This window comes from Amblyomma americanum, chromosome 5 (assembly GCF_052857255.1).
Source record: "Amblyomma americanum isolate KBUSLIRL-KWMA chromosome 5, ASM5285725v1, whole genome shotgun sequence".
Classification (NCBI taxonomy): domain Eukaryota; kingdom Metazoa; phylum Arthropoda; class Arachnida; order Ixodida; family Ixodidae; genus Amblyomma; species Amblyomma americanum.
This window is the reverse complement of record NC_135501.1, coordinates 38,124,449-38,138,211: the sequence shown is the minus strand read 5'-3', so window position 1 is coordinate 38,138,211 and position 13,763 is coordinate 38,124,449. Positions and strand designations below refer to the sequence as shown.

General features: G+C 45.4%; 1 protein-coding gene across 8 annotated transcripts in view; it reads right to left on the bottom strand.

The window, feature by feature from the left end:
* Positions 1-239: 239 nt before the first annotated feature.
* Positions 240-13,763, bottom strand: part of LOC144132384 (uncharacterized) — a 60,618-nt gene continuing 47,094 nt past the window's right edge. For 3 of the 8 annotated variants that reach the window (XM_077664746.1, XM_077664747.1, XM_077664751.1), the window contains one exon: positions 240-369. In XM_077664746.1, coding sequence (XP_077520872.1) covers positions 316-369 — 54 coding nt within the window. In that variant the 3' untranslated portion in view covers positions 240-315. Of the gene's footprint in view, positions 370-9,006; positions 9,843-13,763 lie in introns of those variants that run through there. The other 5 variants (XM_077664748.1, XM_077664745.1, XM_077664744.1 and 2 more) reach the window with 5 other exon arrangements.

The window sequence follows — 13,763 nt, the reverse complement described above, 5'->3', positions numbered from 1 at the left end:
GCAACTGTTTTGCGTAGAGAAAATTGCGAAAGAGGTTAGTATATTGAAAACATTTTTTAAAACTTCTTTACACAATACGCCTTCTGAGGTGCTAACGAAGTCATGCAACCCGCTGCTTTGCCGTCATGAATCAGCGCGCCCTTAGGGAGGGCGCCCTAAAGTTCATCAGGGTTCCCTTCATTTGCCTTAGGCATGTCTCACTAGTCCCTCAGTGTGAAAGAAAGTGAAAAATACGTATCGAGATTTTTAATTGTTTAATGCTTTTAATTAGACGAGTGGAGAATTAAAACGTCCTTGTTGGCCACATGCGGTCAGTTATCGTCCATCCGGCGGTCTTGAGATTGTGGCTTGACCGGGCCTCTCATTATCCTGCGAAAAAGGATAAGGCAAGGTTGGCATTGAAGCTACTGCGCATCGAGTTCACATAAAAAAACAGGATCGACCCATGAACGCATGAAGTGACCGCAGTCGAGTCTCGTTGGCTACAAACCAATACATCGAAATTGCACCAGAAGAGACAAAAAGGCAATAGAACAGTTCAGCGGGAATACAAGCCACCATTTATGTCAAACGGAGGTGGCATATTGAATAGCTGTCATTTCGTGATCGAGGGTCGTATGATGTAACGAACCGTTTTGTTTTCATTTTGTTACGAACTCTGCAATTTGGCGCTGCTGCCAGAGACGTAGGCTGGGGTGAGGATGACGTCAAGTTGATCTGAGAAATGGGACCATGATTAAGTAGAACGTTCATTGGGGCTAATTGGTAAAGATACATCTTTTTCTAAAAACAGCGCGAACAACGTAGGACAAGCCACTGTAAAAAGTCAAGCCAGTGTCGGTAAGCCACTGTAAAGAGTGTGAAGTAATAAAAAAGAAGAAGGAAAAATGCACAGCCGTGTAGAATAGCACAATAGTGCTTTACACGCACTGTTTTCAGACCGCGAGAGAAGTAATGGAAGCCTTCCATATAAGTCAAGAGCCAAAATGCGCCAGCAAACTGTCATTCACTCTCAATGACAAAGTGATGGCTTTTCATGGTGGCCTTTGAGCGTCGCGTGCTTCTCTGCTTCATGTTTTATTGATTTTAGTGTAACATATGATGCACTCTGTGTGTGTTTTTTTTCTTTATAAGCACCACATGTTGGTAATAAAACCTTAGCTGAGAGTCAGCGCTCGTCCCGTGTCCTTCTTGTTCTTGTCCGGCGTGGTCCGCACTGTTCTACAAAATATGAACATAATATCGCATGAACATATATTGGTGCTAACACACTATCCGTAAAGAAACTTCGTTGCTTGGACGACGCATAGGCGTAGCGTGGTGGCTCAGGCCGAAGCGCATTTTAAGAGCGCTAGCTCTTGCTTATCACGTTTCGAAATTTCGTGTGGTCTGCTACCACCCGAGATCACAGCGTCATCTGTGGCAGCAACTACTCATCACGTTTCGAGATTTCGTGGGGTTTCCTGCCACCCTCAGATCAAAGCGCCATCTGTGGCAGCAACTAGAAAACAGGCAATTTCTCACTAAGACTTGTAGCGCCGTCTATCAACTGCCGCGTGCCAATGACGACGTCACCGTCCAATATGGTGGATAGAGGTGGAACCACACTTACACTGTGGGTGTAACTTTGTGAGTATGAAATCAGGGACGAAATGGCGGCGTAGTTTCGATTTCTCGAATCCGAGACGGCCACCATTAAAATTAGTCGCGCCCTCCCATCCCTTTCTTCCTTCCCCTAAACCATCCTATAATGGGTAGGAAACTATCGCCGTACGGGACTGCAATATATGTACAGATTCGTACCGCTATATGTACATATAAATATATTATTTACTCCGACATTAAGAGCCACCCAGACGGGGACAGATTGTGTACCTAATTTGGTAGGCAAATAAAACCATATGGGTTATGGTATAGAAATAAAACCGCAATTAAATAATAGGTAAACATTGTATACATGAAATCACTAATTAAATATTTACCGAAACGCACTGCAAGCCGTATTTTAGGCCCACCTTGACCCCCCCTTCAAACGAAGCAAATTCCGTATGGGACGCGTCCTGAGGTGGTGTAACTCGACAACGTGTAGACGTGCATCGTAACTTTTCTGATAGATGGCGCAAGGCGTCGATCGCTCCGCTAGGCGGCGTTTGTGCACGCGTAGCCGAGCATGGTCTCAATCCACCCCGTTTGAAAGGGTATTACATTCCGTTTCGCGAGACGAGCGGCGCGTTCTTCTTCGCTTTCTTCGTCTAGTAAGCGAGACTACTAACGCTCGCTTCTTCAACGCCTTCCAGACGGTGGCTGCTTTTTTTGTGTTGCTGTGCAGTGCAGGTTAGTGTCGCCATTTCACTGGAACTCGAAACAGAACAGTCAAGAGGTGTTAGATTGTTTAGAGGTGAACAAGGCGCACAGCGAGTCTTGAGACAACTAGAGTGCCTCCTTGCTAGCCGTGAACATCGTGGCTGCCTGTGAGAACCAAAAAGCAGAAAATTTGTTTCGAGGAAACGTAATGGCGCAGTAACTGTCTCACATATCTCCGTGGACACCCGAACCGCGCCGTGAGGGAAGGGATTATAAAGGGAGGGAAAAACAAAGGAAGGAAGACGCACACTATTATTGCGAAAGAAACCCGTGCAGTATTCCAAATAAATACTCAGCCCTTCACTATACGTTGCCTATCGTAGATAATAGCACTGCCTTGACTCATTCAAATTATTAATTCATAACTACGCTACGCAAAGGCGCCCGTGTGCTGTGCGATGTCAGTGCACGCTAAAGATCCCCAGGCGGTCGAAACTACGGCTCTTTCTGTCTTCCTCCGCTCCCTTCTTTATCTCTTCCCTTAACGCGCGGTTGGAATGTCCACCGAGATATGTGAGACAGTTACTGCGCCAATTCCTTCCCTCAAAGAAGGGACCACACACAACGGCGCCGTTGTGTGTGTTCCCTTCGTTCTTGGGGCCTTTCTTCTTGATCACCATGAGAGTCGAAGCAAATTGATGATGTTGCCAACTACAGGTGGGGCTAATTGGAGATACATGGGAGAGGCATTTGCCCTGTAGTGAGCGTGGTCAGGCTGATTACGATGATCACAGGTGGGAATAGCCTTGCGGATTGCGCCGGCATTTGCGCCACCGTAGTGACGCTTAAATGTGAAATAATGCCGACAAATCAGATACATTACTGAAATCTGGCTGATATCAAACGCTATACACACAATAACAATAAAAGTCAATAGTTAACTCCTGCTGACACCATCTGGAGTCCAGTCCACGGGCTAAAACTACGTGCTATGCAGGACAGATGCCTGTCCCACCACTCGCCAATTAGCGTTCTCCTGTTAATTGGCAACTAGTGTAAACTTAAAAACTTCACTTTGTCGCCCTCTACTACGTTTACCTTCGTTTAGAGTTCATTTGTTATCAGAGCCAAGTGCATGCTATTTGCTGTCGATATTACGTCTCCTGTTCATGCGCATGTTCTCATCATAATCTGAGCCGGAAATACCATTAGTGGCGTTTGTTTCAGATCCGATCCGCTGTCCTCCTCTCTGTGAACATTACATCGGTCTATATTTACTTCGTGTGTGTTTTACCCTTCATTTACCTTCATTAAAAGTCACGTTATGGTGGCGCAGTGCCATTGCGTACCACGAAGAATTTACTATCTCACTGAAGTGCTTTGAGCACACTTTGAGAAAGATTGTGGAATGCTGCATTTGCAGACCGCTAAAAAGTAGCACAACTTGTAGGTGACGGATTAGTTACCAATTTATCTAGAATGCACAACCTCAACAGAACAGGAATTGCCCCGAAATTCAGTATTTGGCGACCATTTCTCACAGAAATATATCAGTTGACCTCGAGACCTTATTCCCCAGCATTGCGGGTCAATTGATCAAAACCATTATCAGACCTATGGACATTACGGAGGGCTGAAATTATCTCCGGTTACGGACAGGCCGGAATTTCGAAATGAACCAGGCATTGTTTATTGCAAGCAGGCTATCGAATGATCGTATCTTAGCTGTACTGCTTGGGAAGCTCTAAAGCAAAAATACAGTATCGTATAGCTTAGCGAGTGCGAGACAGCTTAGCACTGATGACGCATGTATGGTAGCAAGGACCGTGCACTTATTTAGTTATCGGAAATCGCCAGAAAGAAAGAATTTGGGGCAGGGCCCTAATCCATTATATATGGAGCTGGTAAAATCGACAGACTCTTGAGCGATACCCATACAGTGCCGTGTATAATAATTAAGCTTAAAGAGAGGTACAAGTGCAGGTAGTGCAAGTGTAAGCACCGGCACCTAGTTACTATGACATAATGGTTAGAATGTTCCTTGAAAGCACCAAATTATACGGAAACGCAGGTCCTTTTACTACGTTTTTATGGACTTTAGTGGTACACAAGCACTTCAGCACCAGCTTGAGCATCCTGTTCAATATATTTTTTTACCTGCCTAGTTAGCCATTGCGAGTTGAGGTGTGGAGTGTAATCAGCGTACTGAACCTACCCTTAGCGAGAAAAAGCTGTGCTAGAAATGCATTTCGAATACAGTGTATTAATTTAGCATTTTTGTCGCTATGTTTAAATTGCCATACGAGTGCTTTCCAAATATGCTAGGAGAACTATTTTGAAGACTCTTACAAGTGCATCAAGAATGCATTTTCTGTCCGCTTATTATATTTATTATACAAAAAGTATATAAAGATACACAATAAATACATTAAAAAATACAAAAACTTTAAAATTGTACATTAAATAATGCTAATATATACGTAAATACATTAAACGTGCACTAAAATATACAATAAATACATTACACATCATTAAAAATACACTAAAAATATACAATTAACACATTATAAATATATTCGTTTCGGCTCGGCTTAAAAAAGGTGTGCTAGTCGGATTCGCCGTACAATACTGACTAATGTTGTCATCAGCAGAAGTGATGACTGAACTGGCTATAAGCATCAGGAGACATACAAATACAGAGAAAATGCGTTGTAATCAAAAAGTCAATGCCAATGCAAGGTCACATGACAGGACCTGAAAATGAAAGATGTCGCCACGCAGGAAATGCCGACGGAAAGTCACGTCAGCAAACACGACTTCCTCCGACAAGCCTAATACTTGGCTTGGCATATATATACCCCCCGAGAGGAGACACATTATCTTGCCCGGTGAGGCGCTTTTTGCGCACAAGCGTCGGAGTGGTCGCGTTCGAATCTGCGGTCAGTCTAGAACCGAACTGTTAGGCGTAACTTGCGTCAGGCATTGGTCAGGAGTCGAACTGTCGACCAACAAATACATGGGTGCCTACAGGAGCCGGTCGGCCTTGCCAGTCGGGGTCTTTTTCGCTGGCATGTTCAGCCTAGGAGGCGCGCATGACGCCATTACCGGTATAATGCTATCACGCTGTTCACACGTAATTTAAACAAGTGGTGATTGCCTTTCTGCTAGAAGTTACCATAAACGAATGGACCACAGGGGAGAGTTTTCACTGTTCCCGGAAACGTGATTTCAAGCACTATGTTGTCCAACGGCTGCTTGAATTGTGCTACAAATATAGAGACGCGGACTACCCATTTCTTAGCATTCAAGTATACTACGAACGAATTAATTTCGTATTTACGGAAGTACACATAAAATTCATTCCCAACTTGTCATTTCCCAAAACGCAATTTTCAGCACTAACTGTTTTACGGCAGCTTGAAGAGTGCTGCAAATGCCTTTACGCGGCAGCTCATTCGTTAAAGTTGAAATATACTTCGGACGAATTAATGTCGTATTTGCGAACTACATTTTCAAGACATTGCCAACATGCAAAGGTCATTTCTCGATATGCGATATCGAGAAAAGAAAAATATGCCCAAATTACCGCCCTTCATCAGTTCGCGATGTCGAGCACAAGATTGTTCTACGGCAGCTTAAAGTGCGCTTCAAATATGTTTAAAAGGACTGCCCGTTTATCAAAATTGAAGAATACTTGAGAAGAATTAATTTAATGTTTACAAAAGTACACTTCTAATACATTGACAAGATGTTAAAACCGCATACATATTTTTTCACGTGTTTGAAATGTGCTCGAAACATGCTTTAAGGGACGTATACTTCGAATGAATTAATTTCATATTTACTAAAGTACACTTTTAACACATTGACAAGGTGCTCTAATCGCATGCATATTTTTTCATGTGTATGAAAGGTGCCAGAAACATGCTTCAGACGAATTAATTTTCATATTTACTAAAGTACCTTTTAAATATCTTGACAACATGCTGAAACAGCATTCATATTTTTTCACGTTTTTGAAACGTGCTCGAAACATGCTTTAAGTGACGTATACTTCGAATGAATTAAAATCTTATTTACGAAAGTACACTTTTAATATATTGACAAGATGCTAAAACAGCATTCATAATTTTTCACCTATTTGAAACGTGCCCGAAGCATGCTTTATGTAACTTATTTGTGGCAAGTTTTAAATATTTTTCGGATACCAAGCATAGAATTCCCGAAACCTTTTTCTGGCATATTTTTAGTGCATTCATGAATACAAAATATGTTTAAGATACATCATAAAAATCCCGAAGTATATTCCAAACGTATTAGTTTTCACCAATGAATAGTCTAGCTGCTTATTTAAATTTTTGATATGAAGTGGCCCTGCACACCATTTAATACTTCTTTTCAAATTCAGACTCGTTAAAATATCCGGTAGAGCCTCAGTAGCACGCTTAGTAGCGAAACTTGGAAGAGCAAGCATATCCAGGTCACATGTAGCACAATTTTTTAAGGTAAGGAATATAGCAATTCCTGCTCTTCAATGCCACAAGAATCAATTCGAGAAGACTGCTGCTGTAGATAAAGAAGCTTAGACCACAGGTGGTTGCCAATATTTCGGAAAAATTCCTACTCTCATTGCACACATTTGATGCGCGGTAGGAATTCGCGAGTAAATATGAGCTACCTACGGTCTGGAGGAAAAAAAGACGATATATCCACATGCAACGACCTCCGAAATTCTAACAGAAAAGATTTTGGCTAGGATAGGAAATTTGAGCCATTTATTCATATGAAAGCCACAAACGCTCCAGCCAGACGAAGGCACCCACAGCCGGACAGTTATCGCACTTTCCTTTCTGTTATAGCATGATCCTCCACCTTCAGAAGGCTTTTAATTAAAATTCGACAGAGGACTCACCTATTCGGTAGTTATCAATCTTTTAGCGTGGAATCAATGTGCATCAAATTCACGAACGTATATTTCACAAAATTCTGAAAGTTTCAGAAACCAGCCTTGCAGGCTAATCGCGGCAGCCCTAAATAAAAAAGAGTAAAGATTTGTCTTTTAAGTACAGGCGCTGAAATAAAACTTTGGTTTGCGCTAGTTGATACTTGAGGTTGACAGAAACTGGAGAGCGCTAAAAGAAGACGATAAACAGAGAAAGAAACGATCACAAAATATGTGTAGGCGGAGCTCGCATTTGACCTAGAAATGGTTGCGTATCTCTCTATACCATCCAGTTAATGTACACTTGTTGGCTGGCTTGGGACGTGTCGTGCTTTTCGATATTTTGAATATTTGCTTAGGTTCGGCGAAACCTCCCAGACACAACTACAATGTGCCGCATCACGTATCCACATATCACACCATCTCTTTTAATTTATGTTATTAGTTGTTGCATGTTATGAAGGTAAACTTATTTTTAATCATATAATAACTGCCTTGTTGAGTTTAGGCCTACAATAGGCACGTCGCTAAGGATGAGAGAACGCGACCAGGTTTAGTGTAAACCTTACAACACCGACTTATTTTAATGCATAGCGGGCATGTATTGCTTCGCCCTCGTGGCTCCCTCGTTGACATCAGGTTGGGGCGTAAGCAGCAGGGGAATGAATTAATGAAAAACTTTATTGAATTCTTTTGGTCAGTTCCGGAGAGTCTCCTTGCAGCTGCGTCTTGGCGCTTGCCGCAGCCGCCGCCGCCGTCGGGGGCTCCTTAGCAAGGGTGGTCCCTCATTCCAGGGCTCCAGCCGCCGCGGTGGCTGAGTGGTTACGGCGCTCGGCTGCCGGCCCGAAAGACGCGGGTTCGATCCCGGCCGCGGCGGTCGAATTTCGATGGTGGCGAAATTCTAGAGGCCCGTGTACTGTGCGATGTCAGTGCACGTTAAAGAACCCCAGGTGGTCGAAATTTCCGGAGGCCTTCACTACGGCGTCTCTCATAGCCTGAGTCCCTTTGGGACGTTAAACCCCCATAAACCATAAACCATTCCAGGGCTCCACTGGTCCTGGCCACCTCGCACGCGTGCTGCACCAATGCCCTTTGGGCGGTGAGCTCGCTGCTGGTGAGCAGGCCCTCCCATTGCTCCGCACTCGGGTTAGTCTGTTTGTGGAAGGGGAAAAATATTGTCTCGAACTCACGCTGTGAAGGTGGTTGAACAGCGAAGCTAGGCTGTTTCAGTTCAATTTTTAGCCTGGCGTTTTTTGCTTACAACAACGACACGGAAATGCAACCGTAATCTTTACCGGAAAACACACGCGGGGAGAAGGAACGTGCTTTGCATTGTTTGCAGGCGCAGTTATCATACATTATGCGGCTCGCACTTCACACGAGGGCTTCGAATGACGTCGACCCCTTTCGATGCAGCTGCAAACCTGACGTTTACCGGGAACGCGTAGTTGTAATTGTTGCCACCACGTGTCGAAAATATTCGTTCCCTTACGGCTCCGTTTGGGTGTCCACCGAGATATGTGAGACAGGGGCCATTTCCTTTCCTTAAAACCAATTTTAATTTCTTTTTTTTTTGCCTTACGGCACGGTCCGAGCGTCCACCAAGATATGTGCGACAGGCGTCATTTCCTTTTCTTAAATTGTCCAACGGACAAGGCATCGCGCCAGACGGACGATGGCGTTGCGTGGACCCCTTGGCAACGCAGCAACACGCTGTCGCGTCCCGAGTGTTTCTTTAGTTTTTATATATATATATCAATATTTTGTCTTTCATTTTTTATTGCACTGTTTAATGATCAGTATGATGTACAATTTCTATGCTGTAATTTTTTATTCTGCTTTTTTCATTTGTTATTTTTGTTATGGTTTTAATTTTTTTTATTGCGACTCCTTTATGAATTAGTATGGTATACGATTTCTATGCTGTTGGGTACTTTTCCACTCCTGGGTTTTTTGCCGACGATGACGACGACACGAAAATTTCCTTGGATGGTAGAGGCATACCGCTTCGCTGTAAGAACACCACCACAAGGGCTCTCTCCCCGCAGTGACGGAGTCGCAGGTCGGATGATTCACTAGGAAGGTTGGAAGTTGCCTAGACGAGAGTAGACGAGGCTCCGGTGCGATCACGATTCCAAGTAAGAAACTGCCTGGCAGCCTGCTGCTCTATCAACAGGAGGAGAAGTGAGCGGATGCTGGTGAGATGAGCGAGGCAGCATCGGCAAAGACATAGATGCAATAGCACTGGTATTGTTGGGGCATTTCGCGCCCGTCCAACGTGTTGTATGCAGGAGCAGGGCGTGGGCTAGGGCGGGAGGTTGCTTGCCGCGTTAAGGCGTAGTCGAGGGGGTTGTCGGTATAGTTCCGTCGATGGGTCGGTGCTACTACGAACACCGCGATGCGGAGCAGTGAACAGGTTGATGGTGTGACGCTCTTGAAGACAGCTTGCCTGCGGTGCGGGTTGCGCGTGCAGGAAGCGAGGCCTTGGTGAAGAGGGTGGATGTGCTCCTGAAGGGTTGCTGAACCATGCTGCATATGGTAGATCTCCGGAGAAGGGACAGTGGCAGGCGCTACCTGGACGGAAATCAGCCGAGTGCTGAGGTAGTGAGGAGAATACAGGCACTACTCAGACACTCTTCACAATGTTGGCATTTCGAAGGTGGAGAGAACAGAGCAATATCCAAGTCACAGTGACACAAGTAGATGGTGCCAAGGTTTAACCGGATGACATATCAAAGGCACGTGCGGCACTATAGTTGGTTCGGCTTGTGTGGTGGGGCCGGACGACGGCACTGTGATTTACATGCATTGGCGAAATTGCTGGGCTGAGTATTGTCCGAAGAGAAGACATTAGGATGATAACTGGGCCGATGCGGTAGGATCGCTGGCGGCAGAGAGGGGCCCGCAGCTGCATGCATCGCTGGCGGATGAGAGGTGGCGCTGAAGACCGCGAGGACGGCCGGTGGCCGTTTATCTTACGGATTAGAGCTGGAACAGAATAGAGGTGTAGGTATCGCTCCCGGAACAGCGATCTCTGACGTGGCGAGCTGTAGCGGGACGAGAACTTCGGGCACACTGAGGAGAAGGGGCAGCTGCAGCCTACAGGCTTGGGGACGAGGCCATGAGATGCCTGTTGTAAAGGTAGCCTGAGCCGAAAGGAAACCAGGCCGCAGCAGCGGAGCGATGTGAAAAAATTTCGTCCGGAATGAGGTAATAAATAGTACATTATCGGTTGAAATGGCAGCCCGGACGTTTTTGTTAAGGTGGAGGGCCCAGTGTCAGAGCAGTGAAAATTTGGAGGCTTCGTGGAAAAGCGGCGAGGCGTGCAGCGTACCGGAACATTGTGATGCCGTTTAGGGTCGGGCGTGTGTCGAACTGCAGGGATCAGACGCTGATAGAAATAGACTGCAAAGCCGGAAGCTGAGAAACGGAGCTTGGTTCCCGACAGAGGTCCTTTTGTGGGTCGCTGCACATTTTGAGCTACCCTTTAGTGAGGCCTACCTAGGGTAAAATATGCAATGGCGAACTGTCAGCGTCAAAAGAAAAACCAAGCAGGCGAATAAAGGAAAACAGCAAAAAGACAACAGCTCAGGAATCCTGAATACAAACTCACTTTCTTTTCATTTGATAGCGCGATGATCGGCATGTGTACGTGTTATTGGGCACTGCTTGTTTTTTTCCTCCAGCAGCAAACATTTTTGCGCTTTTGTGTTCGCGTTACCGTATTTCATTTCCCATTTTATTTTACGCTGATCGTTCAGGAACTATTTACATAGGAAACAGTTTTATTTTTGTGAAAGCGTTATACGCCCCATTAGGTGACGTCCGTCACGTTCATGACACAAAATTCCTAAGTGGCGTCACCACCCTCTCACATGACATCTGCAGTAGACCATACGGTAGTGACGGCTACAGTAAAGAAGAAAAAATAAAATTTCGAAGGTGCGGGGAATTGAACCAAAGGCCCTTAGAATACGATGCGAACATGCGAACCATAGGCCACAAAACGGCATGTTTCTAAACTAGGTTTTTCTTACACTGAAAATATGTTATATTTACATGAACTTTTTACAAAGGTGCTAGGAAACGCCAAGTCAGACGCCTCAAAAAGGCAGAGTAGTAGACGGAAGGTAAGCCTGAGCACGTCACTAAGATTGAGTTACACTCCGGTTCAAAGTCGGCCTGTTATACACTCCCCTCAGGTTAACAATTATTTGGTAGAATGAGATTTCATGGAAACAACTGATTCACGGTACCTGTCCATCATTCTATAGTTTTCCATAAGCTGTGTAGTCCAACAACAACAAAAAACACATATCAAGATGTTTATCAGCATATCGTACTGCACTGAAGTACCGAATGATATGAAAATAAAAAATTCGCATTTTCGAGGTCCATTGCAAGACATTCCAGAACAGAGTTGTGGCCTTAAAATTGATGAAACGATGTCCAGTTTCAGGAACATCACAGAGGCGGCAGTTCACAGATGACACGAAAATTCCCTTTTGCAGAATTCAAGTCTCCACAGGTAATATTGGCATATGTAACTTCTAGAAAAGTCTTAGTGCAAGGTGAACGTAACATTTTTCGCACCCGCGTAAGGACATCATGTCCTGATAATACAAAGTACATCGCATGGTAAATAAGAGAAGGGAAAATCTTCGAAATCAAGCCTTTGTAGAAGTATTTTCGAGACAGAAAATAAGAGCTCCGTTGAAAAACAGACTGTCAGGAAACGCACAGAAAAATATACCTCTTTCATAATCCCCCGTAAAGAAGGGCAGTCTGTGAAGTTACAAGACACAGTTAGTGAAGGGAAAGCCTTAATTTCACTGCAAAAACGCTCAAATATTGGGTAGGACTGCAGCAGTGGCCTTGCGGCTTGAGCATTCGCCTCGCATGCGGGAGCTGCGGGGTTCGATCCAGAGTGCCGTCGGATACCCACCAGTTATACAATGAGTACAAGCTTCCCTGGCCTGGTGCTCGGTTTAATCAGGGTGAAATGCTTGGAAAATTGGTCTTTGACCCGGACTTGAGTAAATGAAAATACCTTGTGCCATGCCGGCCTTTGGCCGCACATGTCCTTGTGCCATAAAAAGTCAATATCATCATCAACATTGGGTAAGAAGTGTAACCAGAACGCATAAATCGGGCAACAATCTGCTGCATATCAATGCGGATTGTACCTGGCCCAGCCATGCTGACAGGTCAAAAAAGGTAATAATGTTTTTCATGTCACATGGGTTCCATGCAAGCACTCCAAACAAATGTAGCAAAAACTTTGTCAAAGCAATAAATAAAATCCTGCCGAAGTGAATAATCTGCAAAACCTAATAAATTTTTGTCCGTAGTGTAAAAGAGTTGCGGCTCAGCTGAATCTGGGTCACTTGCGCCATCTGACAGCAGTACTGGCTAAGTGCTACGGCTAAGACAGGACAGTCTTGTCTTGTGTGTGTCGTCTCCGTCTTTTAGCGCCAGTACGCTTTTTGCGTAAACCATGTCATTCTGACCTCTGGGTCGTCGCCTTCTATCACCGCCGGAACTGAGCGCAGCTGCCACGCTACAATTACGTCTGGGTGAAAAAGGAGGCATCCTGCCGACTTATAGAACACGAACGATGGGCGCATCGTAACACGATTTCAAGCGGTGGACGTGCACTCGTTCACAGCCACGATGGCGCTCATCCTGGGGTGGGAAATCGCCTCAGTAACCTAGCTAATTGGAGAGGTCTGGCAGATAACGCTGTACGGGCCTTGGTGCTTTAAAAGAAGCTTCGTGGGGAGCCCGGGTCCGCTTGACAGAGCCCAAAGGCGCATGAGTGAGTCTGGGCTATACGACGGAAGACGACTGGTGGGGCGCGAAGGCGCTTCTGGTGATTCTGATCCTCGGTGGTAAGAAATCAGACAGGCTGGCGGAATTCTTCAGCATATATGCGGTTGAAACATTCTGTCATGCCATTTGTTTGAGAGTGGTGGACTGTTGTAGAGGGGTGAAGGATGCGGCATCGCCGAAGCAGTGCTTCCACGATGTCTGAGAGGAATACACGGCCCCGGTCGCTCAAAAGGTCCTCAGGGGAACTATGACGCAGAAGAATGTTACGCAGGATGAACGACGCAACGTCTTGCGCTGACATGGATGGCAAAGAAGAGGTGATCAACCGCCACGATGACGCAGCGGTGGCCCGCCGAAGTGGTTCAATGGGGGCCATAGATATTGATGCCGACGCGGTCGAAAGACGTGTGGGGTATGACAAGGGCTGCGTCGGAGCGGTGGAAAGGCTAGGAGAGGTTTTGTGAAGTTTGCTTTCGGGGCAGGAGCGAACGTAATGACGTATGTCGAAACGAAGATGCCGAGGAATTACAAGGAGCCATTTGCGCCCGTCGGGAAGGTAGTTGCAGCGATAAAGGAAGCCGTCCCGAATTGAAAGTGGCGGGCTTCATGGCGCAGAGTTCCAGCTGCAGGACATGTAGATGGTGTAGATAGGAAAGCGAGGAAGGAAACGATCCAGGTGTTCTGA